At 51.2% G+C, this 27953-nt stretch overlaps 1 protein-coding gene across 1 annotated transcript; it reads right to left on the reverse strand.

The window, feature by feature from the left end:
* Positions 1-1919: 1919 nt before the first annotated feature.
* On the reverse strand, positions 1920-26894 carry BMP8A (bone morphogenetic protein 8a). Its single transcript, XM_087939497.1, is given in 9 exon segments — positions 1920-2210; positions 3430-3527; positions 3530-3539; positions 4061-4140; positions 5173-5329; positions 6236-6389; positions 7478-7670; positions 25940-26137; positions 26140-26894. Coding segments are annotated over 9 exon segments (1215 nt in total). The 5' UTR covers positions 26315-26894; the 3' UTR covers positions 1920-2060.
* Positions 26895-27953: the final 1059 nt, after the last annotated feature.

Raw genomic sequence — 27953 nt, forward strand, 5'->3', positions numbered from 1 at the left:
GTAATTGAAGACTATGAAATGGAAGCGCAAAACAATTTGTAAACCAACCGGCACACTATATGTACACCTATAGAAGATAGCTTGATGTTTTTATGTTTTGTTTGTTTATCTTTGTTTTTAAAAACCAATAAAATTTATTTTTTTAAAAAAGAAATAGCCTAAGAAATATTAAAAAGGCAGAACATTGTATTTCCCTGGATGAGAAAAGGATAAACATTTTTTTAAAAACAAAGAGCAGCCCCCTGCCCCCTCCTTCAGCTCCAGGGTGATGGGATTAAGACATGGCCCTCAGGACATAATAGGACTAGCCCTCTACCCATCTAACAGCAGGGCTCATTGCATTGTGAAATCACCTGGGGACATTATATCAGTCCACAGTTCAACCAAACTTATCTCAGACAAACTCCTAAGATTTGCCTTTACAGAAACCAATAGGATACATGCCCTTGCCACAGGAACAGGAAGCTCAAGGTCAAAGCCCAAGAGAGGGTATAAATAACTCTCTAGTCCATGTGGTCAGCTACCCAGAATCACACGTACTTGGTGATTCTGCTTCAACATTAAACCATCCTTCCGAGCAGCGTCCAGTGTTTCCAGTGTCTTTCTCCCCACTTGGAACTGAATCCAGATGGACATTTCTTCCAACACAACCAGTAGTTTTGTAGACTATCATATTCAAATGGAAGTTTAATTTTTAAAAAATTATGATTTTAGTTCTATCATCTTAAAACAAGCAGTGGGGAGTCCTTCACCATACCCACAAAATTTTGGGACTTTTTTATGACTAACATAAAACTCACATTATTTTGAGCCCCGTTACAGAAGCATGTCTGGAGCAGTTTTAGGTAACATGCCACTATCTGACTGCTCCTTCATTTGGGCAGCAAAACAAAATGCTGCAACGGATATTTATTCAAATTGCTTCATTTCCTCTCTTTCCATTTGCAAATTCCTCCCTTCCAAACTCAATAGCATCGATTTTCTTAAAAAGTTTGTGCTACAATTTGTGCATATTTCTCCTTTACATATTCATTTGCAATCTGATTTAATATGCATCGTCTAGAAGCAATTCTTCTTAGTTAATGCATTACATATCCAACGTCCATGCAAGATATATATTCCATTTAATATAGAGATATCCTTTAAACGTTGCGAGGCAAAATTTAGAGAGGTATGAATTTCTAATGATCAATGTGATTCTGTTTGGTATGTTTGCAAAATGTGAAATTAGGTAACTTTGCATTTATAAGCAGGCTAAACTGTTTTCCCCCCTGGCCTCAGCCTCTCAGCTGCTCTCTCTCCTTCCCAGCTGATCAAGGCCTGAACTGGAAAGCAGACTACCTTCTGAACCCCCTTCTTGCCCGGGGGACGGGGAGTCCCTTCACCTGGCAGAATTGACAGCGGAATCTCTGGGGGCAGCTGCTTTGGGAGAAGTGGGAATGCCACAAGGTGCCAATGTTGGTTTACGCCAAAGTCTCTGGTTTACGTCAAAGTGACAGGGCCCCCTCTGGATGGCAGCCACGGGAGAACAGAGCAGAGGTGGGAAGGTGCTGCCAAGGAAGGGCCTGGCTAGGGCTCTGCTCAGGCCCTGGAAATGGTGCTCTTGGGACCAGGAAGGCTTGCCAGCTGCAGAGAGCTGCCCACATCTGGGATCCCTGCAAGCAGCCACCGCTCTTGCTTGCTGCAGAATTTGGGCTATTTGACAGACTGCAGCTGCCTTTGCACACAGCAAGTCTATTTGAAGTGTTTGGCTTAATGTGATGTGTGGTGCAGGATCAGGGAAGGGGTGGGTGAGGCAAAATACAAGCCCGAGCAATGTTTGCAGCCTGTTCCTCTCTTCCTTTCCTTGGCAAAGCGGTTTCTTGGTGGGAGGCTGTTTGTTTGGTTAAGCGGCACCTCCTCTCCCGGCAGCAGCGACAGGGCCCGGTTGCCCACAGGTGTGGGACTGGCTGGCCTCCTCCGTCCCAGTCCAGGGGGCAGTGGAGGCCCCTTCCCTGCTGTCTTTTCGGAAGCAGGCAGCAACCCTGCTCCCCCAGAAAGGCCCTGGGTCGGCCGCAGCCTTAGTGGCAGCCGCAGGACTTCACCACCATGTTCCGCTTCTTCCTGAGGATCACGTTGTTGTTGCTGTCATAAAAGAGGACAAAGATGGCGCTGAGCTTGGTGGGGGCACAGCAGGCCCTGGGAACGGCTTCGGGCTTCATCAGGTGGACCTGTGAGGGGAGGAAGAGGGTCACCAGAGCAGGCAGGCAAAGCCTCCCACAGAGCCTCCTGCAGGGCCGAGCTTCTGGCCTGGAGCAGAAGGTCCAACCCCCCCACCCCCACCAGACCCCCCACCCCGACCCCCACCCCTCCGCTGCCCCCTGGCCGCTCTCCACAAGGAAGCGGAAATGCTTCAGAGAAACCCTGGTTCCCAGGAGAAAAAGCAGCGGTTTCCATGAGCGGCCATTGGTCAGCACTGGCAAAAATATTTATTCCCCAGGCTTTGGTGGGGAGGAAGAGCTGCTGCCTTCGAGCCCCAGCGGCTTCCTGGTCTCGTCTGTGGCAGGAGGGGCAGGGCCTCTTCCACGCTGCCCCTGGCGCTGGGCTGACCACCAAGGGGGCACAGTTCTTGCTAAAACTGGGGTAGGCTGTGTGCATACACCCCCCTCCCCTGGGCCAAACAAGCCACCAACAGGCCAGGTTGCTACCTGCAACTTCCCTCTCTCCGGCAGCTACTGTTGAGAGGGAGGCAATGGAAGGTTGTTGTTGCCATGGGTTGCGTCCACAATTCTCTTAAAAAGTGGGGGTTATTCAGCCGTGGCAGCCTTCTTGACCAACACTCCACAAGTGCAGAAGGAGATCAGCTCTGACCTGTGACTTGGTCCTTTGGGGAGCTCTTTGCCCCTAGCAGGCGGAGGCGTCCCCAACCTCATGCAGACGAGACCAACCCTGGCCAGGCAGCTTTTTCCCTCGGGGCCTGGGGGAAGGAATGTGATTCCCCGGGACGATTGGAGAAGGGATCCAAAAGGGGACAAAAGACGGGCCCTTTGTGTGCATCCACCTGATCCCAGACCAGCCCCTGTTGGAAGGGGACCTTAGCGAGGGGGAAGAGGGCTGCTCTTCCATCAAGAGGGGCTTGGGCGGAGACGCCCCTCCTCCTTTCAGCCCTGGAATTCTCCGGGGAAGAGCTGGGGCAGCGGAGGGGAGAAGGCGCTGGAGCTGCCCAGGAGGATTTGGGGCCAGGCGCTCCTTCCCAGCTCAGTATATTCCAGAAGAGGGTTGTTGTGGGGAAAACTGGAGGGGGGCCTTGTTTGTCCCTTAGAAGTCCTAGAGGAGAGGCAAGAGATAAATCCAACAGAAAATAGTGCAACAAAATAATACAATAGATTGCTCTCCATCTTCCCCAGTTGCTAAGAAGACTTCCTGCTGCTTCCCACAGGAGATACTGACCAGCGACTGGACAATGGCATGGTTGGTGGCATTCATGGAGGAATTCAGGGGAAAAACACACTCTCCATCGCAGTAGAAGGCGGGATAACTCTGCGGGCGATCACCCAGTCCTGGGGAGGATAAGGACGAAGTTAAGTCCCTCCACTCCTGCCGGCGGCTCAAAGGAAACTGATGGGGGGTGGGGGCAGGGCAGTGGCCATTTCCTGAATCGTCTGATACCAGAGATACCAGAGCAAGAAGTTGTGAGGGGTTTTCAAGAAGAGGTTGGACAGCTATTTGTTTGGAATGGTCTAGGAGGGTCTCCAGCTCGAGCAGCGGTTGGACTAGAAGACCTCCGAGGTCCCTTCCAACTCTATTAGTCTGTGTTCTACACTGGGGTGGGGGGTGGGAGAGGTCAACACGTTCCTTTCACTTCCAAAAGGTTGACCCTCAAGCTGAGCAGAGCAAGCAGAGTTGCGAGAGGCCCTTTCCTCTTTGACTGGGAAACAGGCCCTGTCTGGCCTTAGGCCCTTCCCTTTCTTTGAGCCAGACGAGAGCCCCCCCCCGGGGGGGGGGCGGGCAGGACGGGCAGAGGTGCCTGCCGGTTGGTATTTTCTGGGGACTCAAGAAGAACAGGGTTAAAAGTGGTTACCAGCCAATCAAAATCTTGAAACTTGACGTTCAGCTCGTGCCTTCTGCAGACCTGGCTATGCTCAGAGACATAGACATCATCTAAGGAAGGAAAAAGAGGAGGGTCTTTCCGTTACGGAGCTGCGCAACCAACGCTCCACGGTGGGATCGCCAGCCTTTTGGTCCTGGGAGGGGGAACGCGTCCCACAGCCCACTCCCTGTGCCTGGCTTGGACCTCCAGCTGTCCTGCCCCACAGCCTACCCCTGCCACTCTGGGAGATGAAGGCAGGCAAAGGCTTGGCACCAAGCGTGGCTCCATCCCTGCCCACGGCTGCTTTCCTGTGGGGCAGACCTCCCAGGCCGTGGCACTGCCTTCCAGGGCTGCCCTCTGGGGAAACCTTCCTGGGCCACAGAGCTCCCCAAAGGGGAGCAGATTTGAAGAGGCACCAGCTGAGCTGCCTCCGGATACGAGGATCGGCTCTGCAACTGGACTTCGTTAACCTTTCAGACGGGCCAAGAGGGGCGGGGGGGCTGGGCCGGCAGTTCTGGGAATTGGAGTCTTTGCCTTTGCCCACCAGCCAAAGAACTGCTGCCTGATGCAGGCCATCAGATGAAAACTGCTAGCAGTCATAGCTTGGCCCACCTGCATGCCAGGTAAACGGCTGCTCTCAACTTCCTTCAGGGTTGGGGAAGTTGACAGGTGCAAAACACGTGTGTCTTCCATGTGTTTCGGGTATATTTGAGGACCAAGCAAATTCTGCTGAAATCCGGAAGGGGTGGGGTTGAATTTTTACTAGGCAGCCCAGCCAAGGAGGGCGACAAAGCTGCAGGTGGAAGAGGCTCCTTCTGCACCTCCACCCAGACTTGATCGGTGGGAAGGAGGTGGTGATGTGTCCCGGCTGCTTCTGGAGCTGCCCCTTGGGGAGCAGGAGCAGATCCAGGGTGTCCAGAATGAGGGCAGAAACATCTGGAGGGCAGCCCAGGGGTGTGATTGAGCCCCCCCCCCCGTTTCTAAAGGTGTTGTGCACAAAACAGGTGGGGCTTTGATTGCGGTGTCGCCATTTTCACTTTTTTGGACCGGACCCTGTGATTAGCTTGGTCAACCAGTCGTCCTCCCTTCTTTCTGCTTCTTACCCAAAAGTCCTGGGAGCCTGTGGGAGTGTGGGAAGCTGTAGGTCTTCTTGGGCCGTCGTTTGGCCTGCTTGGCTGCTCGAGGGAGCCTGACCTGGTTCTCCGAAAAGGGGTGCGGCGTGGTCCGGGCGACCCAAGAGGCCCGGCCGGGGCCAACTTCCTTCAAGCTCTCCCGGACTGAAAAGGGGGGGGTCCCAGGCTCCACCACGGGGGGAGGGCTGGAGAACCCATTGGAACGTGGTCCGGGGCGAAGGGGTGGGTCCCCCAATCCCCTACAAAAGACACGGGAAGCATCTCCGGGGTCCACACTCTCTCCTTCAAAAAGCCCAAATGAACAAACCCATCGGTCATTGTTGAAAAAAAGGGACAAATAGTCTCCATAAAGTTGCGTCTAATATTTACAAATTAAAGACTGACAAGATGATTGAAAGCATCCTTCTCTCCCATGCTGACGCAGGAGATAGAAACGCAGGAGAGCAGGAGATAGAAACTTCTAATTAATGCTGCAAGGGTCTAATTAATGCAAGGATAACAGTTATTTCTGAATAAACGCTGTAGAACGGAGTGGGAGTAGGCAACGGGATGATGTAGTACCGTACTGTTTTAACTGCCTTGGAGAATGTCTGTTTAATTCAATCCCTAGCTGGTTGAAGAAAACCTCAGCGGAATTACGGAGCGATAAGGAAGCAGCAGCTTTTGATATCTTCACATATCAACGTTATTGTCCATTCTTTTAGATCAACGGTCCCCAACCTTTCTGGCTCCGTGGACTGGCAGCAGCAGAGGCGGCGACGGGAGGGAGGGAGGGAAGGGGTTCGCGCATGCCCACCACTTGCACAAATGAAACTTCGCCGCTCACCTGCCACTTGCAAGGACTGGTTCCCAACAGGCCGCAGACTGGTACCAGTCCACGGACCAGGGGTTGAGGACTCTTGAACTTAGATGAACCAAAGTTTCTGTTTACTAAGTTGGTATCTTCTCCCTCTTACCTGCAATCCCCCACGAGTGTCTCCTTCCTTCAAACAGGAAGGATGGAAAACCAGAATGGGCAAAACAATACATGAGCCTTACCATCCTCTGTCTCCACGTAAAGCCTCAACCCCAAATTGTACTTCCGGTTCAACAACCAGTGGTTGCTAGCAGCTGTGACATCGAAGGTCAGCCATCCGTCCAGGCCAGCCAGAAATTCCTGAAGGTCTAAGAACATGAGCTCAGATTCCCTGGAGGAGCAGAAAGCATATCGGAGCCCCTCAGGTTCACATGAAAGGGGCAAGTGGGCAGGTGTCACCGGCGGGCTTTAGCTCTTGTGTGGTTTAAAAGAGGAAGGAAGCCAATCCCACCCACCCATCCCTGGCCTTTCAGCAGCGCCTTCCAGGCTGAGAGAGCCACTCTTGGGTTGATCCCGCCAGGGCAAGCCAGGGACAAGAACCACCATTCTTGCCTTCCCACATTCCTAAATTCTGACCAAGGAAAGTGAGTCAAGGAGGCTCTGGGCAGGGCTGGTCCAGCTGCAGGACTGCTACATGGCCCACCAATCTTCAGGGACACCAATAAACCAGCAGGCGGTGGCTCTTCGGACAAACACAGCTGAAGGCCCTGCGCTCATCCCTTGTTGAACAGGGGAAAGATGGAAGTGCCTAGAATTGGTCCTCGACTCACCCTCCCTCCTTTAACACGCATTCAAAGTTACAGCGGACCCCAAAAAGTGAGTCATGACGAGTTCTCACATTTGCAACTGCAGCAGCATCCACATAGCCACGTGATCAAAATTCGGCCGCTTGGCAACTGGCATGTACTTTTGTCAGCTGTGGCATCCCGTGAACACCATTGGCAGCCCTTCCAGCTTCTGACCAGCAAAGCCCATGCAGGAAGTTAGAATCACTTAATAGCTGCAGTGACTCACTTAACAACCCTGGCATGGATCCTCCTTGTTTAACAACCCTGGCATGGATTCTCCTTGTTTAACTCCCCCTTAACAGCCCTGGCATGGATCTCCAAGTTTCAATTGCAAATGTTTGACTTTTGCTGTTTTAATTTTTGCATTTTCTGATATTTATTAATAGATGGATAAAGTTTTCAAACGTTTATCCTCTTGGAAGCAAGGGATGCTCTGCTTCTTCACTGGGAGAGGAGGAGAAGTAAAAGGAACCAAGCAGAGCGTCTCCTTGACATTGGCTGGCCAGAAGAAGAATTCCCCCTGGTGGCTCCTTTGTGCGCATGCAAGCGAAATGTTTAACCAGGGAAACAGGGGCTGGAGCCACCGCCCCGTCACCAAGGCCTGAAATCAAAAGTTTGGGTCTCTTTGTACCTGTTTGGGTGCTCCTGGATGACCTCGTAAATGCTGATGTGAAGGGTCTGATTAACATGGCAGGTGTAACTTTTCATCTTGTAGATTCGGAATTCCGCCGCCATGACAGTCTCCCCTGTTGGGATCTGAGTTAAGTCGAACCTGAATTCTTTCCAGTAAGGCCTCTTCTGGAAAATGCCTCTGTCCAGCTCCACTGAACAGAGTTGCACACATCAAAAAAGCAAAGGCGTTTATTTGGCCTCCATTATTTACATTCTCTGCTTCAAATAAACTCTCAAAGTACAGATTTACAAACTTTTAAAAGTAACATCCAAATTCAACTAATAATAATGGTTAATTAAAAGCAACGCAGTAGACTAATATATACATTTGGAAGGCTAAGAGAAAGTACAGTGAGTGGGTCGGACGAATTTTAGTTGGACAAACTAAAATAATGATATCTACCTTGTAAAAAAAGAGCAGTTGATTGCAAATAGAATATGAGAAAGCATGCGATGTGGTTGCATAAAAGGCAAATGCAATTATAATCTACTGAATTAAAAGTTTCCAAAATTAGGATTCTATTATATATTATAATTTGGGTGGGAAAAAATGGTGAAGTTACTGGGCTAGAAACCAGGATGCTGTGAATCCTAATCCTGCAACAGGCATGAAAGCCAGCTGAAGGACTTTAGGCCAGTCCCTCTCTCTCAGCCCACAATGTCAGGCTGTGGAGACAATTAAATGGTTCTCGAAACCAATGGATCAACACCCGGTTGGTCTGAAAAAATTGGACCTGCATTTACAGGGAAATACTTGAAAGAAAAAGAAAAACCCTACAATTTGAACAGGAAAGACAACCATAAGGCAGAGATAAGGTTACTGTAAAATCTCTTTTAGGGAGCACTCTTCCCTACTAATCTACAGCAGGGGTTCCCAAACTTGGCAACTTTAAGACTTGTGGACTTCATAACCATAGCTGGCTAGAGAATTCTGGGAGTTGAAGTCCACAAGTCTTAAAGTTGCCAAGTTTGGGGACCCCTGCTGTACAATAATACCTGTAAAAACCCTGAGATCAGGTTCTGATCGAATAGGTGGATTTTTCTGGATTGTCTCTCCCAGTTTGCAGGTGACAGGAACAAAGTAAGCAAAAGCAAATTCCTGTTCAGAGAAGTTTACAGTTTGTCAGGTCTGCCATCATATCACTTCAGCTCTGATTCTCTTAAAACAGCGTCCTGCCATAAAAGGAGGGAGGGAGGGAGGGAGGGAGGGAGGAGTAAGGGGATATGGGGGGGGGGGGGGAATGACAGGATGACAGGAGCCAGAGGGGCCAGTCCAGAATAGAACCTGGCAGATCCAAGGACACAAATGGGAGAACAGCTGGTCATTTGCATTCTTTTAAAGCACCGTTGGGGTCACTTGAAGGTTTTTCTGTGTCCTCCAAGTGGCCTCAATGACTCACTAAAAGAATGCAAATTCTGTCTGCAAGGAGTATAAATCTTTCCATTCCCCATCATCCAGTCAGAGCTGAGAGCGAAACTTCTTCAAAGAAAAACCAAGGGAAAAAACACCTTTGGGACAACTGTGGCCTGGAGCAGGAGTCCCCAACCTTTTTTGCACCAGGGACCAGTTTCACTCAGAAACACTTTTTCAAGGACCGGGCGGCGGGGGGGTGGGTGGGAAGAGATGACACTTTTTCAAGGAGAGGAAGGAATCCGAGTTTGGTGGTTTGCTTGCAGACGCTTCATTACCTGACTAGATAACATCTGATGTTGTTACCTAGTCGGGTAATAAAATGTCTGCCAGCAAACCACCAAGTTCAGGGAGGCTCAGGACAAGTCCCTGCAGGATGGCTGAGAAGCCCCCCTTCTCAGCCCTGCCTCCCTCAGCCTCATCCCTCAGGTGTCTCCCTCCCTCCCTCCCTCAGCCTTATCCCTCAGGTGTCTCCCTCCCTCCCTCCCTCCGCCTCATCCCTCAGGTGTCTCCCTCCCTCCCTCCCTCAGCCTTATCCCTCAGGTGTCTGCCTCGTTCCTCTCTCAGTCGCTCTCTCGCTCCTCCACCAGCCCAGGAAGAAACTGCTTCAAAGAAGCCGGCAGGGTGGCTTTTCCTGTCGGCCCAGCTCCTCCGAGCGCCCGTTCACCCCCACCCCGCTGCCCGCGGTTCAATCCAGTGCTGCCTGCCTGCCTGCCTTCGTTTCTGGTTGTTTCGGAGCAGCTTTGGCTGAGAATAATAACTATTCGCCTCTTTACTCAGCCAAAGCTGCTCCGAAACAACCAGAAACGAAGGCAGGCAGGCAGAACGGAGCACTGGATTGAACTGCGGCGGCGGGTGGGGGGTGAACGGGCGCTTTGAGGAGCTGTGCCGACAGGAAAAGCCACCCTGCCGGCTTCTTTGAAGCAGTTTCTTCCTGGGCTGGTGGAGGAGCGAGAGAGCGACTGAGAGAGGAACGAGGCGGGAGGAAACCGAAGCCGCTGAGCCGGAGAGCGGGACAGGCTTTGGTTGCTTCCTCCCTCCCCTTCTTTCATTTGTGTCCTTGATCCCTGATCCCAGCAGCATTCACCGAAGGTGAAGAAAGCCGCCATTTTTATTTTATTTTTATTTTCTTTGCGGCCCGGTACCAAATGATCCACGGACCGGTACTGGTCCGCGGCCCGGTGGTTGGGGACCCCTGGCCTGGAGGACGGAGAATCTCCGTATTCTGCCTGTCCTGTACAAATACTGTACAAAGGCAGAGAGATAAACTCCACAAAGCATCCATACAAAGTCTTTTTTATTGGTTCATCGGGCATCCTGTCAACTCACATTTATGACGAGGTTCTTCTTAATGTCCAATCCTTTGCATACCTGAATTGTGGTGTAGGAAGATAATAAGGTCTCAACCCCATGATGATTGAAGCAGCCTCATGGTAATGGCTTCAGGCAAGAGTGAGGGAGACTCCCCCAACCCAACAAGGGTCAATTTAGTGACCAATCAGGATTACGGATGTGACCACATGACATGGACTACATTTCCCAGGATACCTTAACTACATTTACATTTACCCTTAAGGGGACAGCTCACAATTCCTAACTAACTATCCCAAATCCCATTAACTCTAAACTGTCTGGACAGCACATTCCCCGCCTGGAATTGTAAATTCCACTAACTAAGTGAAGATCAATTAACTAAGATAGACAGTAAAGAGTAATAATAACTGAATAGCAGATAACTATATAACTAAGATAAACAGTCAGCTATATAACTAAGAGAAACAGTAAATAGCAATTAAGCATCAAACAAAGCAAAGCATGCAAAGCTTGAGGTTCAATCTTCAAGTTCAGCCTTTCTCCGCAGCAATACAAGGTCGGTGACCGGTCTAGTGTACAGCTTCTTGGTGCAAGTCTGCTGGTCATCTCTGGCGGCCTTTTAGGGTGGACAGGTACTCTTAGTGCCAATGGTGAAAGTCTGGTGGTCGCTTCTGGTGGCCTTTTAGGGTTGGAGCGGTTCTCTTTCTTCCACGGTGTTGAAGGGTGTCAGGAAGGTGTTGAAAAGGGTGTTGCAGAGGCATATGCCTGTGTAGAGCATCTTAGTGAACGTCTGGTGGTTGCTGGCGGCCGTTGAGGGTGTCCTAGCAAAAATGTACTGGTTGGCAGTGGCCTTTTAGGACTGACAAGTCCTGAGATTCCCCAACCCAGGTCTGTCTTGATGGCAAAGGGTGAGTATCTCGGGCCTCTGACTACTTCAGTGTGCGCTAAGGCATCAGGGGCATTGAATCCCAGCAAGAGCAAAATCTTGGCTTCAGGATCTAGGGCGGGAAATAGATGAGCCATACGCTTCAGGTGAGGTATGTTGCTAGCTACCTCTGGTGTTGCAATGCGGCTGCGGTCATCTGGTATCCCGTTCCATTCCATCAAGGGTGGCAGTAGGAACTGGGAACTTCCATCTAATGACTCCATACAGAGTCCAGTAGCTTCCCTCCTTGCCGTGCATCTGGGTGCGGTGCACGTTGATATCGTGAAGTGCACTTCTTCCTTCTGAACATCAAAGAGGTCGAAGAATGCGGACCTGGCGAGCGATCGCTCGCTCTGCGGATCCCGTATTACATACATCTTTACTGCTTCTTCTAGGCGTCCATCTGGGTAGACTTTGGCTAAGCAGATCTGACGACACGAGCGAGGGGCTGGTGTGCCATTGCACAACACTATGCAATTGACACCACTGGCTCTGGGTGTGCTTCTGCAGCACGTTGAGGCTCCTTGTTGAAAGGGGGGCGATGAGATGTCTGCAGTGGTGAATCGGCGTCAGGATGAAGCACGGTTGGATGCGTGTCACTTTTGCAGATATGACATTGCACTTTGGCTGTGCAGTATTTGGGCGAGTGTTTGGATTCGCAACACTTGTTGCAGGATTGGAGCTCTTTTTTCAACTCTTTCCTTTTGGACAGGGATTTCGCCGCAAACCCCTGGCACCTGTTCAGCGAATGTCGAGTGTGGTGCAAAGGACAAAACTGGCTTCTCTTTGAAATCGGAGATATAAATTGGGTTGTATCTGATGCGTTCCCTCCCGAACTGTTTATGGATGAGGAGTCGATCTCAGTTTTATGGACAACCATGAAGGGTTTTCTCCTTGCAGTGGACGGTATATAGTTGCTGTTGTATCTTTTTTCATTGGGAGGACTAACCGCTCTGAGTCCATGGCCCTGGGGGTGTTGCACACTGTGGCCTGGTAACCTAAATGTGAGTTGACAGGATGCCTGATGAACCAATAAAAAGACTTTGTATGGATGCTTTGTGGAGTTTATCTATCTGCCTTTGTACAGTATTTGTACAGGACAGGCAGAATAGCAGGAAGATAATAAGGTCTCAACCCCACGATGACTGAAGCAGCCGCATGGTAATGGCTTCAGGCAAGAGTGAGGGAGACTCCCCCAACCCAACAAGGGTCAATTATGTGACCAATCAGGATTACAGATGTGGCCACATGACATGAACTACATTTCCCAGGATACCTTAACTACATTTACCATGATGCACTCCCTTAAGGGGACAGCTCACAATTCCTAACGAACGATCCCAAATCCCATTAACTCTAAACTGTCTGGACAGCACAGACTATACCATTGTACAGTTACAAAACGACCAAGGGGGGAGAGCCTGGGAGGAGGGAAAAGCACGAAGGTTATGTGGGAATATTCAGATCTGCCTTTGCTTATGCTGTAACCACTTGGTTTTAGTAATACTTTTTGCTACAAATGGAGCGGAGAGTCTCTGCCCAAGCTGGGACAGGCCTGATACAGAGAGAATTTCAGGTGAGGAAAATGCACATATAAGAACTAAGATGAGGCATCTAACCTTGGCAACTTTAAGATTTATGCACATCCCCAGCCAGGACTCCTAATTGTGGGGATCGTGGGAATCTCGAAATTGCCAAGACTGGACACCAAGCGATGGAAGCTACAGTGCCTGTAAAGTCCCAGTTAAGGACAAAAGTGGCCACATAGAGCCTCCTTGTGGTTGTGAGCAAATATAACAATTGATAAGAAAGGTGTGGGGGGAAGGAGGCTCTAATATGAGGCCCGAACAAAGTAACTAACAATGGGCTCCTGAGTCTAAGAGTGTAAATTAATAGCAGCAACTCAAAGGACGGTGTGCCATCCAGAGCCCCCTCAGCCTACTGACAGCAAGAGAGCTTCAACTTCTGCTACAGGGTCCAGCTCCGATTCGGTGTAAGATGGAGAGGTACAGTGATGAGCCCCATACAAGGAGAAAGCCTCCTAGTATAGTGCCTCCTAGTGGTCAGCAGCTAACATAACTACATACAAGAAAAAGCAAGTAAATGGATTTCTACCTATTTATTTTTAATTCAAATGAAATCCTGCAAGAAGACCCCATATCCCAGATTGAAATGTATTCTTATTCCAGCATGTCAAGGTGTCTTTGTGGGAAGAAAAAAACCACAGGGAGGCAATGGCTTCTCCTGGAAAACCACCAGTGCAACCCCACCCCCACCCCTGGGGAGGGGGGGATCTGACCTCAATTCAGGGACTGCATCCAAAATGTGGTGCCCCCCCCCCCCAGCAAACGCTTCTGGCTGGACCCTAGAAGAAAAGCGCCATCTGAAAAGGAGGATTTACAACAGTGTTTCTCAACCTTGGCTACTTTAACATGGGTGGACTTCAAGTCCCAGAATTCCCCAAAAAGCATGCCCAGCCAGCATGTCAGTCAAGCTGATAAACTTCAAAAAAAAAGGTGTGTGGGGGGGGAGAATGGATCCAGGAAACTACAGACCAATCATCATCATCAATACCTGGGAAGATCTTGTAAAAGATAATCAAGTAAGAGATCTGTGAACACCTAGAAGCAAGCAAAGTTATAACCAGAAGCCAACAAAAACAGGTTCATCAAAAACAGATCATGCCAAAGAAATCCTTTTTAATTCTCTGACAAAGTGATTAAATTAGTGAACTAGCAAAATGCTGTAGACACAATGTCAGATCTGCCATCTTCAGCATAGCTTATTTCGCTGGCATTCTGCCATAAAATGCAGCAGAGGGGATGGGAGAAGGGAATGAGCGTGGGGAGGAAGAAGGGTGGATGACAGGGTGACAGGGAGCAGAGGTGTCAATCCAGAAAGAACCAGCTGCTCAAGGATGGAGCCTTGAGAACGGAACGTGAAGCTCCACCAAAGGACCGATCCTCAAAACACCAAAAACCAATAGTGTTGGACACTGATGAACTGAGAGATGGGAAAACCGCAGGCGTGTGTGGGAATATTCAGGCCCAGCTTTGCTTCTGCTGTAACCGCTTGAACTTAGTAAGAACTTTTGAACTTCACCAATGGAATCTGGGACAAAATGGGACACACCTGACATAGTATACTTGGACCTCAGCAAGGCCTTTGAGAAAGAAGACCACAATATCTTCGTAGTAATTTAGAAACATTTGGGACAGACAGCATCATACCAGATGGATTCGTAACTGGCTGACAAACCACACCCAGAGGGATACCCCAAGGTTGTGTTTTAGGCTCAATATCCTTCAACATCTTCATAAATGATCTAGATGAGGGAACAGAGGGGGAACTCGTCAAACTTGCAGGTGACAGTAAGCTGGTAGGACAGCCAACACCCCAGAAGATGTTAGGGTGAGAGCGATTGCATTAGGAGAGGCAGGAAGTCCCCACAGGCCTCGCTCCATCCAGGATCATTTATCCAAATTCCCTTTTCTTTTGGCTAAAACACCAGAACCAAATCCTTTTAAACTAAACTGAATTAAAAACCGGTAGAACAAAATCAGGGGAGAACTTTCTGCTCCACAAGCGCAGTTGTCCAGTGGTTGCTTGGTTGATCCACAAAGCAAGCGGGAGGGGAGGGGGCTTGTGGTGGACTCTCTTCCAAAGAATATCAATTCCAAAGAATTCGCACAAGCCAGAACTTGCTTGCTCCACAGCCCCAACCCACGTTCGGGGCAGAGACAGGTGGCTGGTTTCCCGCCCTCTGGCTCCACCCATTGTTTCAGGGCAGGTACTTCGAAGACGCTCCGGTGCACCACTGCTCCAAATGGGAGAACGGCACAGACCGGCTGCAGGACAGAAGTGACGAGGGGACCCGAGGAGGAAGGGCGTCTTCTCCACTGGGGGTGGTGGGGTGTCCAGGAAGCTCATTTGCAGCTCTCATTTACCTGCTCCTCTCCTTCTGCCCCCTGCGTTTGGGGTCATCCTGGGACTCTAATGGGGAGGCTTGGAGGCATTTGGTAATGAAAGGAGCAGGAGGCACTTTTCTATGGAATGGTCTGCCCTAATTGATCAGAGAGAGATCCTAATCCGTCTCTGTACACGTTTCTCCAGGACAAGGTGGAAATACCCTCCCCAAGTGGGAAGAACCTCCAGATTGGTCCTTAAAGTGGGCAGGCGCTTGCTTGGCTCCTGGAGAGGACCAGGCTAGGTTAGGACTTAGGGGACGGTTGTGTTTCAGGGTTGTTGGATAAGCGACATTCCCTTGGCGCCATGATGGAGGGGGGTGCAGTTTGGCTCCTCCCCCCTGGCAGGAAACACTCCCCAAAACAGGTCCTGGGGGAAGGCAGCCACCCGGAGTGGCTTTGGATCGTGCAATGGGCAGCCTGTGAAGTCAAGAAGTAAGGAAGTAAGAAAGACAGGAAGGGCTGGTGGAATAGGCAGAGAAGGGCTGGGACCAGAGCAGGGGATCCGGTCCTCCCCAAACCCAGGTCCTTCGACCTCCCCTCCGGCTGGCTGGAAACGGTTTGGTCGCGGGAGGAGGAGGAAGGTTGGGCTGGGGGCGAGCCTACCCCTTATTTTTGTATCCGGCAAGTGTGGCGATTTCAGAGCTGACTTGACTTTACTGCAACCAACCCCCTTCTTGAAAGGACCCTTTGGTTTAACCAAACGGAGTCGGAGGCCTTTCTCCTCTAAGGGATCGGACTGGGGCAGGTCTGACACCATGGTAGATTTTATACAGGAGGTTTGCTTTAAGGGGGAAACAACTATTTTACTGCAGTTCACAGAATGACCATTTAAGGCTGCCTCGATTAAGGCTAGAGAGGCAAGAAGGACAACATTGTGTAGCTGAGGAGGACAATGAGGAGTGTCAGAACATGATGGAGCTGCAACTGGGACAGGCTGGGGTCTCCTCCTGAGAAGGCCTCACACCGCTGGCCTCATTCCTTCCAGAAAGGAAAGATGAGCTGGGCCTGGAGAGTTTCACTCCTTGTTGGTGGTCATCATTTTCTCTGGACCTTAAAGATCTCTCTCTTTTTCTCTCTCTCTCTCTCACACACACACACACCCCATTCCTTTTGCTGCCTCACTTTGGGGCCTTCCATGCTGAGCAGAGGCCAAACTCTCCATTCAAGGGGAAGAGCTGCTTTGGGATACCAAAACTCTTTGGAAGGAGAATGGAAACTCACTGGCTCGATAAATCCTAAGGAATCCTTTCTAGGCAGCCTTCAAGGAAGTGGGATCTGCTGGGCCCTCAACTCTTCCCTCAGGCGGCCAGCAGACCAGCTGCACTGGGGCCGGGGTGGAAGTGGGCACCCCCACTTTCTACTTGAGAGCCCCCCCCTTGGTTCAACATGGAGTAGGGCACCCTCGGGAGCCAGGAGCGTCCAAGAAAGGAATCTTTCATAGTTTATATTTAAGAGATATGATCCCTTTTGGCACCGTGACTTACACCCTCTGCTCCAGGCAGAGTTTTCTATGGTGTTCTGAAAAAATAAACATTTGTTAAATGCCTTCATGATGCACAAAGTGTTTCTGAATGCTTAAAAAGATAAATCTAATTAGAACTTTTAAGGAAAGCAAAGGCTGGCTCAAGGGTCCTTTCCTGGATGAGGATGAAAGGGTCAATGTTTGTTTTTCAGATGAAATTTAAATCCAAACTCTTGGAATTAATGCTTTCCCTCTGGAAAACACAGGGCTGTTCCTAAGACAGGCCTCTCATTCATGCCCTGTTTACACATTTGGGAAAGGCGAAGGAGAAAGCCAGAGAACAAATGGGCTGGAACTCCGTTACTCTAGGGAGTTTACATGGATTCTACAATAACTGGTATAATTACGAGCCAATTAAACTTTCAGATTAAAATACACCTAACTAAGCCAATTATTGCTGCAAAAGTAAAAGCCATGCGCTGTTCCTGGAGGACAATAGCACCATCCATTCCACCTTCTGTAAAATTTGGTGATACCTGAAGCCCAGCAAATTCATCCCGTGTTTTTCTCTTGGAAGGGCTCTCTTTCATTGGGGCTTCTAATGGTCCTTTGTTTAATTCTTGTGCATTTCCCTGATCTTTAAAAAGGCCACTTGGATCCAGCACGTGGCCAAAGCGCCTCTTTGCTCCTCCTTGGGTCAAACGCATTCACCTTCTGCCCAATTTTGTGCCCAAACCTTGAAGTAGAAAACCCAGTTCTGGCGCAGCTTGTGGAAATCAGCCCCTCCCTGCCAAGATTTAATTAAAAAATAAAATAAAAATCTTTTAGACTTGTAAGCCACCTAGAGTCACTTGATTGAGTCCAGCAGCTATAGAAATTGGATGAATAAATAAAATAAAATAAATAAAAAGTGAGGAGGCTGAAGGTGAACTGATGGCAGAGGTAATCCTGCAAAAGTGCTCCACAACTCCTCTGTTAAAGCTTAACCTGGGCTAATTTGGGCAAAGCCTCTCTCACCTGTAACGCAGAAAGGAGTTTATTTGGAGTCATCCATTGGCGGTGGGGGGGGAAGGGATGGGGTCGAGCGGGGGGAGGGCACTTGATGGCCCAGGTTGCAAGGAGCAAAGATGCTCCTGGAAGGGAGGGGCTGCTTTCTTAAGCCGTCTGGACTTTGCTTGAGCCGTTCAACTCCAAATCCGATAGAAAAGGGAAAGGTCAGCAGAGGCAAAGGTGCCTTCAAAGCTTTTCTCATCTTCAGAGCGGAGAGGGAGGGTAGGTGCAGGAGGATCAAGCAGGCTTCTGAAAGTCTGATTGAGCTGCATTAAGTCTGTCCTATGGGCTGCACAGCCCCTTTTATTTTGCTTTCTTATTGCCAAGAAATCATGCTTCCCTTCGTTGGCAGCTTGCCAGCAAATTCACGCCGCCGCCGTGGTTTCCTCCAGGAAGGGCCCCCTTTTACTGGGGCCGTTAATGTATCGGCTTTTGTTTTAATCCATGCACACCGTCCAGAGACCCAGGTCAGTGGTGGCCCCAGAAATAGCAGAGTAAATAGATTTTAAAAGAAGCCAAACTCGACTGCTTCCCAAAGCACCAAGTGGATCCAGGAATCTTATGATCGGTGTGCATACTTAGCATACAGGCTCATCATTGTGCTAGTGACTAACAGCCTCAAGCTTTGCTTTTGCTTGTTCTACTTCTCTATAAGCTTTCTAAAGTATGTACCGAAAACAATCTCTGCTGATCCACTCAAAATGCATTTTATGTCTCTGCCAGTTTCATTATATTTTTAGCCATATGCCCCCCCCCATATGTGTGTGTGTGTGTATGTTGTTTTATTCTGTAAATTACACCTCTACTGCAATTAGACTAGTCCCAGCTGCCCTGGAGAGCGCCATGTGCCTTTTTGAGATGCTAAATTAAAAGGAAATGCTGGTAAGCTGAACTGCATAAAGAATTGGGAGCCTTAAAATAATTGGAATGAGGTGCGGAAGGAATTCTATCTTGCAGAAACGAAGACAGGACGGATTCTAACACAACCTTGGCCTGGAAGGGGGTGCGGTGTCTGGGAGGCCTTAAGTCTGCAAGATCTCCCCTCCCCCCACAACTGTCCTTGCTTCTCCCTCCTAGAAGTAAACCTTAAGGACAGAAAGGTGGTGCCCCCCCCACCCCACCCCCCGCGGCCATCTCATCCAGCAGCAGGTAACTTTGGATTGCTGCTCCCCCCCTGATGAATGAGAGCAAGTGGGGGGGGGACAGAAGACCCCCACCTCTGAAAGGGCTTCAGAACAAAAGTCAAAGATAATAAAAGCAGTTTTTTTCAACATATAAATAACAAGGAAAAAGTCAAGGAAACAGTCGGTCCACTAAAGAGAGAAGAAGGCAATTCATTTTTTGCATCATCTTCACGCGCACAAAAAAAACCCTATAGCCCAACCTACCGAAAATGTAAAAGACAGATTAGAAATAAAAATTAAAATAAGCAAGAAAGTGGTAAGAGAACTGACTTCTGACTTCGATGACTATAAATCTCTGCGACCTGATGGATTACATCCCAGAGTTCTGAAGGAGCTGTCAGATGTTATCTGAGAACCATTGTATCACATCGTACAAAAATCCTGGAACATTGGGGAATAATCTGATGATTGAAAAAGAGGTGATAGGGTTCCCATCTTCAAAAAGGGAAAAAAACCTGACCCAGGAAACTACAGACCAATCAGCCTAACATCAATACCTAGGAAAAAATAATAAAAAAACAAATCTATGAACATCTAGAAACAAATAGAGTTATAACTAGTAACCAGCAGGGTATTTTTTTAAAAAAACAGATCATGCCAAACCAATCTTATTTCATACTTTGACAAAGTGACTAAATTAACAGACCAGCGAAATGCTGTGGACATCGTATATTTAGACTTCAGCAAAGCATTTGACAAGTACACCACAACCTACTTCTTGGTAAACTAGAGAAATGTGGGATAGAGAGCATTACCACGAGATGGATTTGTAATGGGCTGACAAACCATACTCAACAAGTGATCCTTAATGACATTACATCTACCTGGAGGGAAGTCAGCAGTGGGGTAACACAAGTTTCCATCTTAGACCCAGGACTCCTCAATATCTTCATAAATGACTTAGATGAGAGAATAGAAGGGGGAACTCATCAAATTTGCAGATGACACTAAGCTGGTAGGAATAGCCAATACCCCAGAAGACAACCCCAGAATCCAAAAAGATCTTGACAGACTTGAACAATGGGCTCTATCCAACAAAAAACCAAAGGTGCAAGTATACATTAGGTGAAACCTGTCTCAAAAACAATAACTGTGAGAGGATCTTGGACTTCTATGGATGGTCACTTAAACATGAGCCAGCTGTGTGTGACAGCAACCACAAATGCTATTACAATCCGTGGTTCTAGAAATAGAGGCATAGAATCAAAATCATGTACCACTTTATAAAGGCTGCATCCAGTGCAAAGAAGAGCAACTAAGATGATTAAAATATATGAAGAACAGTTACAGGAATTTGGTATGTCCAGTCTAGAGAAAAGAAGGACTAGGGGTGACATGATAGCAGTCTTCCAGTATTTGAGGGGCTGCCACAAAGAAGAAGAGGGGGTCAATTTACTTTACAAAGCAGTAGAGGGCAGGACATACAACATTTTTGCTAGACTAATACTTGAATCAGTCTGGAATCCGCACTGTATACCGTACATTAATACAATTGGGGGAGTCCAGAAGTATTCCATGTGAAGAGTACTAGACTCCACTGCTTGCAGCAGAATACCCTATACCACCAGGCTTGAAATTTGGGGCTTGGACAACCTTGAACTACACCACCTACGGTTGGACTTAAGCGCAGGGGTGGGATTCTACAGGTTCTCACCTATTCGCTAGAACCGGTTGTTAACTTTCTAAGCAGTTTGGTTGTTGGAAGAAATCTCCTTTTGTTTTTTTCCACCCTTCTTGTATTCTTGGCAGTGTGCCTAGACTTACCTCCAAAGGAGTTTTTTTTCTTTGCTGGTAACTTCCTTAAAGAGGAATGGTTGTTTTAAGCTTTTTACACTGCTGTTGGGAGGAAATACTCCCCTATTGGAGTTAGCACTTTGAAGAAATAATTGAATAATGGAGCAGAGCTACCACAAAGAAGTTTTTAATGACAAGAAACGAAGATGAGTGACATTCAGCAAGGCTTCTTGGCTAGCTAGAAAGATTGACATTCAAACGTGAGTTTACATACCCTTTCTGAGTTTTGGTCTAAAACTGGTGACCAATCAAAGTTACAATGGCACTGAAAAAAGTGACTTTTGACCATTTTTCACACTTACGAACATTACAACATCCCCACTGTCATGAGAGGCCAGGTGAGGAGAAGCACCCCTTGATGTGAGTGACGCTGAATTGGCCATGCCCACCCAGTCACATGATCAGGAAGCCATGCCCACCAACAAAGCCACGTCCACAGAACTGGTTGTTAAAAATATTGAATCCCACCCCTGCTTAAGCATAGTACACAAACTTATCTGCTACGATGTCCTACGAGTCAATGACTACTTCAGCTTCAACCGCAACAATACAAGAGCATACAACAGATACAAACTCAATGTTAACCGCTCCAAACTTGATTGCAGAAAGTACGACTTCAGCAACCGAGTGGTCAATACCTGGAATGCACTACATCCTCTAACCCCCACTCTTTAACCTCAAACTATCCACTATTGACCTCACCCCATTCCTAAGAGGTCTGTAATGGGGCGTGCATAAGTGCACCATCGTGCCTCCTGGTCCCTGTCCTATTGTCCCCATTTAATCCTACCTATTTTCTGTATTCTTACTCATGTTTATACTTATACCTGTTATTTGGTAAGCAATTGACAAATCAAATAAATAAATAAAAGGAGGGAAAGAAGGAAGGGGGAAGGAAGGAGAACAGGGAAAAGGAAGGAAGGAAGGAAGGAAGGAAGGAGAGAAAAGAATGGAGGGAGGAGAGAAAGGCAGGGAGAGAATACCCATTCCTAAGAGGTCTGTCAGGGGGCGTGCATAAGCGCACCATCGTGCCTACCGTCCCTGTCCTATTGGCCCCATTTAATTGTACCTATTTTCTGTATTCTTACTCATGTTTATACTTATACCTATTATTTTGTAAGTGATTGACAAATCGATAAATAAAATAATAAAATAAGAAACCATGGATGGAAACTCATCAAGAACAGAAGCAACCTGGAATTGAGGAGAAACTTCCTCGCGGGGAAGACAATTAACCAGCGTCCCTCCAGAAGCCTCCTGGGCGCTCCATGACTGGAGGCCTTTAAGAAGAGACCGGACAAACATCTGCCTGGAGTGCTACAGGTTCTCCTGCGTGAACAGGGGGATGGACTAGGAGATCTCCAGGATCTGTTAGATCAAAGCTCTAGTCTGAGTGACTGAATGGAGCTGCTCTGCTCTGCTCTGCTCTGCTCTGCTGCCAGATGCCTCCCAAGCAGCCCTGTGAAGGGAGGGACTCTCTGACCTGACCCCCACCCCCACCCCCACCAAGGAAGGCCTGCAGCAAGTGCAGAGAGGAGGAAGAGGAGGAGGGGAGGGACACTATCAGAGGCCTCCCTCATTTCAAGGGAAGGGGCTCTTTAATGGCAGAGGAAAAAAGAGACGCCCCTTGAGGGCTAAAAGGAAAGTGAGGAGGGCTAGAAGGGACCTTGGGGGGTCATCCAGTCCAGCCCAAGGCAGGAGACCTTATTCTAATCGAATCTCAGGATGGCCAAATGCAGCCCCCCTCGAGCTGGATACTGGGGGCAAAACCAATGGAGGATCCGAATGGACCTTTTGCTTTCTCACCTGGTTTAATGTGGCAGTCAGAACGGATGAATCTCAGTGGGGCTCCGAGGGGCCTGTGTGTGAAGGAGATATGCTGCGGGGGGGCGGGGGGGAGGTGGGGGGGGGCAGGGAAGCGTTGAGCAGGAGTTGGCTGAGTGAAGGCTGAATGCTGGGGGCAGGAAAACCTCCCTATCTCGGGCAAGAGCACCAACCTTTGGGAACTGGGCAGCCCAGCTGAGCCAGGCAGGAGATCTAATGGTTTTGCAAAAGGTGTGTGTGTGTGTGTGTGTGTTACAGCTGCCCCAGCTGAGCACCTTTTGGGCGGGCAAATGCAACATAGGAATACCTTCCTCAGAGGACCTTCCACTGAAGACAGTGAGGTGGCCAAAAGTCAAGCCAACTTGTTCCTGGAAGGCCCAGCTCACCAGGACATAAGCAAGCTATTAAACTGGGTGGCTCCCCAACATTCTTCATTTCCCAAAAATATCTTCCGTGGACAGAAAGCTGCTCCCAGAAGACAACCTCAGTTTCCTCTTGGCATTGGGTTTCTGCAGTTCTTGTGGCTGAGATGGGCAGCACCATGCAGCTGCCATGTCCATTGAAAATCCAGGCCACTGACGGGCATCCTAAGTTTAAAATGTTGTTGTTTTTCTGACGCAAGAACAATGTTTCCCTCTTGGGATGTCACCACAGGCAAGCCTGCTCTGTGGTTGCTTTGATGTGCACACTAAGAGTTGCAGATGGAGAGAAATACGCCAGAATTTACTTGGGGTGGGAGTTGGTTGGTTGGTTTTGCTTTTGGGGTTTGCTCCAGAAAAAAAAAATCATTGCAATGCCATAAATAGGGGACAGACTTATTTTTTAACTAATGCAAAATTAGTAAGATTTTTATTTTTGCAAATGTCACTTTCATAATTTAATGAAATATTAGAACATACATCTTCCCTAACACTCCATTGAAGCCAATGAGGAATATAACATTCTAAATTGTTAAAAGGAACAGACTTTCTTGCTAAGAGGAGGCAAAATATAAATGAATGAAAGAAATAACAGTCACAAATAATCCTAAAATAAATTAATTTATACACTGGAGCACAGGACAATGCATGGTGGACTTCAGCAAAAAGTTCGTTTCAGAAGATCGGTTTGTGATGGCAGTGAATCTGGAAGCAACCCCACCCGGGTTCTTTTCCTGCTATTGTTGGAAGGTGGCTTTATTTCGCACCTCCTGCCCCCTCCCCCCCGGAGGAAAAATTTTTTTTAAGAGCCACAGAGCAATTCTGAGAGGCCTGGAGGTGGCTGGCCAGTTGAATTAGCCTGTTTCAGCACAGTTAGAGAGGGAGGCAGAGGCGGAGTGGAGCCGTGCATGCAGAATCGCCCGCTGCTTGTGCAGCTCAGTTCCAAATGGGCCACAATCCAGTAGTGGTTGGGGATCCCCGCTTTAGAGGTCTTCTAGTCCAACCCTTTGCACAAGCAGGAGACCCTACACCATTGCAGACAAATGGCTGTCCAGTCTTTTCTTAAACATCTCCGGTGATGGAGGCAGTCCATTCTAATGATTAATCGTTTAATCAACAATTGATCAAGTGTTAACTGTAAATGAATTGGGACACGTCTTTTATACATACAGACTGGATAAAAGGAGAGAGATGGTTCACTTTTTACCATTCAGATGCTGAGTTGGGGAGGAAATTGGATTTATGAAAAATCTGATACACTCAGGACCTCCCCCCTCCCAGCAATATTTCCACTGAGTCAGTGATGCCCAGCATGGCCCAGTGGCCCCAGTCAAGGGCCAGTCCTTTGCCTTCACCCTCCGCCAAGTGAGCCCTTTCTCCCCGGGGGGGGGGGGGCAAAGGCCCTGTGCCCGGTGGTGGCCTCTGTGGCCCTCCCCTTGGGCTGGGGGCCAAGCAGTCCTGAAGCCCCGGGGCTCTGCAAGAGGCTTGCTAGTTCCCAGACTCCCCTTCCCCAAATCCCAGGCAATGCACAACTCCCCCACCCCCGAAAGGTCTGGCTACCCCACGACTTCAGAGCCTGGCGCTGCCTAAGCTGAAACCAGCCAGATCAGCTGCTGGGACAGGCCAGGGGGCTGCTCCCCCCTTAGCAGGCAGGGCCACCCTCCATCCTCTGCAGAAGTAGCAGGCAAGAGCCCATTGCAGCCCCCTCCCCAGTCCTGCTTCTGGAGACAGCAGGTCAGAGTTGCCCCCACCCAACATCCACACCACACCCCCTGCAAGAGGCTCCTTCTCAGCCCAGCCAGGGGGGGGCTTTATTAACTTCTCAGTGGCACTTTGGAACCTTCCACCCACCCACCCCGTTGCCATTTGTGCATTGGAGGGACACAACCGGCCCTGCGGAGACCCTGGCTCTGCGCCCCCACCTTCCCACCAGGCTGAACCCAGTTCATGGGGGGATGGCGGGAGGGTGGGGGGGCTCTGCCCGAGAGGATCCGCAGGGAAACGCAGCCAGCGCAAGACGGGAGGCTGGCAAGGGAGCAGCTGCGCTTCCCGGATTGCCCCGGTGAGTTTCAGTAAGTCAGCAGTTCGGCAGGGCGGGAACAGGCTCGACCAGATTCCGCTCCCGCTCCGCTTGCAGCCTCCGCGGCTGGCCAGAGTCACCTCAGGTGGCTGCTTACACCTGCTGAGGATTGGGGGGGGGGGACCCACCTCCCTCCCCTTGCGACCCCCGCCAGCCAGCCTCCCGCGGGGCTCAGGAGCCCCCCTTCCCCTCGCTTGGAGGGAAGGCAGCGCCCAGGGGGAGGGCAGAGGCGCCGGAAGGGAAAGGAGGGCAGAGCGGCTGATGGGCCCCGCCGCGCCCGATCCTCAGCGGGCCCAAATGGCGTTGCCACTGAGGGCCGCTGCCGTCAATTGGGCGGCGTGGGAAAGAGGCGCCTTTGCCCGGCGGTCCAAGTGAGCCCGCGCAGAGCCACCCAGCGCAGGCCCCGAGCGACAGCCGCCGCCTTTCGGGCAGTGAGCAGCGGGGCACTTGTGAGATCCTCCCTTCGGTCCTCTGGGTTTTCTTTCCGCCCCCAACTGGAGAATCAGCCGCCCCCTTTCCGCGGGGTCCGTACGGCTCTTAGCCCCGGCGGAGCAAAGGCCCCGCCTGGCCACCTCCGCCCCCCTTCCGCCAAGTGGGGAACCCAGGAAGGGCTGCGCAACACAACCCCCCCGCGCCGCCTGCGGAGGGGCTGCGCCCGGAGCTCCCAGGGAGCGACCCGGCCCGGGCCTCCATCCGGCAGGCTGCGAGGCGGGGACCGCGGACCCCCAGGGGCCCCGGAGGCTGCACCTGCCCGGCTTTCGGGCTTCCTCCTGGGCAGGGCGGAAGGGCCGGCGCGCCCCGGAGAGCTTCCCTCGGACCCCTTGCCTGCTCCAGACGAGGCCCTGCCGGGAAAGGAAGCCTCGCGGAGCATTGGCCCCCGCTGCCCCTGCCGAAGCACTCCAGCACCGGCCGTCCCTCCGAGGAGAGGCGGCCGTCCCGCGCGGCCCCCCAAACCCGCCGCGCGCGCCTGCCTCGCCCGACGGGACTCACCCAGGTTGACGAAGCTCATGACGGTGTCCGCGCCGTCGGCGGTCCGGCTCGGCGCGGGGCCCTCCTCGGCGTCGTCCTGGCGGGCCAGGGCGCGGTAGAGGCCCAGCATGAAGAGCGGCGCGGCGGCGGGCGGCGGGGCGGGACGGCGCGGGCGCGTCTTGCGGGGCGAGGGCGGCGGGCGGCGGGGTCCGCCGGGAGGCCCAGGAGCGCCAGCACCTCGTGCTGAAGCTCGCGCCCGCTCAGCCGTCGCGGGGCGGCGGGTGGCGGGGCCGGCGGGCGGCGGGCGAGGGCCTGGCGGGGATGGGAGGCCGGCAGCAGCGCGGCGATCAGGAGCAGCGCCGCCGCCGCCGCCACCGGGCCGGACGAGAGCCGCATGGCGGCCGCGCAGCGCAGGTGGGTCGGAGCGCCGCAGCCGTCGGGCCGGCCCTGGAAGCGGGCGGCGGGGGCGGCAGGCGACCCGGCTCGTGGGATGCGCTGGGCGGCGGCGGCGGGCAAGTGGAGAGAGACGGCGGGGCCGCGGCTAGGCCGCCCAGCCGGGCGTTCTCCCTGCCACGTCGCGGCGCCTGCCCCTCGGCCTCCGCCGTCCAGCCTCGTCCTCCAGCTGCGGCCGCACACGTGGGACGAGCCTCCCGCCCGCCGCTTCAGCTCCGACGGCCCCGGCGAACGGGAAGGGCGGGGAGTTGCCGTCCCCCGGAGGCAGCCGGGATCCCTCGCCCTGCTCTGCCCTGCTGGAGCGCAGCCCCGGAGCTGCCCTCTGCCGGAATCGGGATGCCTCGGATCCCGCCGTCCGTCCCGCCGTCCCTCGAGGCTCCGTCCGCGGAGCAAGCGGACAAGTCCCGCGCTTCGTCGAAGTGGCTCCGGCGCCTCCCGACCCCGCTCCGCCTCCCCGGGGGCCGTTTGAGCGAGGGCGGTGAGGAGCCGGCAACCCAACGCGCCCGGGAGGTTCAGGGCCCGAGCGGCGCCTGCGGGTGTCCCTCTCAATGGGCTGCCCAGACCAGAAAATCCACTTCCCCCAATCGATTTGTATTGAGCTTGGCTGCGGTAACCGACTTTTCCAAATGGGATTGTGCCAGAACCAGCGAGGCACCTGCCTGAGCCGCTTCCCAATTTTCTCTTGTAGTTTTCTGGGCTGGAGAAATCCATCCCTCCCTGATCTCCCCACTGAGGTCCTGGGACGCCTTACAGTTGGGCAGCAAGGAAGGCGCTGCTTCCTTCCCTCCATGGACTTGGAAAGAGAAGGATAGGAAGAGTATTGATCTGCATTTCTTATGAGGCAACCAGCACAACCCTCTCTGACAAGTAGCCGCTCTGCTACCTTATGTACAAGCTTTGCCCATCCATGGTTGCCCCCAGACATTGATGTGAGAGGAAAACTTTGTTTGGTCAATGATTGAAATACATGATTTCTGTTCCTTTCTGTGTGACAGCCAAGAAAACAGACCGAATCAAACCCACCAGCCCAGAGGCCTCCCTGGAGGCACAAGCAACCAGCTTCACACCCTTCTCCTTTGGGCCTAGGATGGGAAGAGCCGGCTCTCTGGAGAAAGCTCCAGGGCGGGGAAAGGGGAGGGAAAGAAGAGGGCCCGCAGCAGAGCCGGACTCAGTTATGGTGGCAATGAGGGCACCGTTGCGGAACCAAGTTGGGGAACGGAACCGCCTGGAGAAAATCTGTATCTATCTGGTTGCTAAGAACTGACCCCGACTTGATGGCACTGAATCAAAGTCAGTGCGAAATGGAAGCCCCCCTGGATGGATCCTCCTGCCGCCAGGGCCTCAAGTGCCCTGCAGTTAAAAGTGGCCCTCAGGAGGAGGAACCAGGGAAGGGCATCCAGCGGCTGGCTGAGCATGTTCCGTGAACCCGGCTGACCTTTGTGCCGGCCTGTGAGTTGCTTGCATGGAGAAAGCATGGAAGAGAAAGCAGCAAAGGCAAAACTGGCTCCAGCACCCAGGCAGAGGATGGGGGAGGTGCCTGGACCGGCTGAGGCTGCTCCCCCAAACTCAACTAAATGTTGGA

The sequence above is a fragment of the Pseudonaja textilis genome, chromosome 10, assembly GCF_049901715.1.
Source record: "Pseudonaja textilis isolate UNSWEBS1 chromosome 10, rPseTex1.2, whole genome shotgun sequence".
NCBI lineage: Eukaryota > Metazoa > Chordata > Lepidosauria > Squamata > Elapidae > Pseudonaja > Pseudonaja textilis.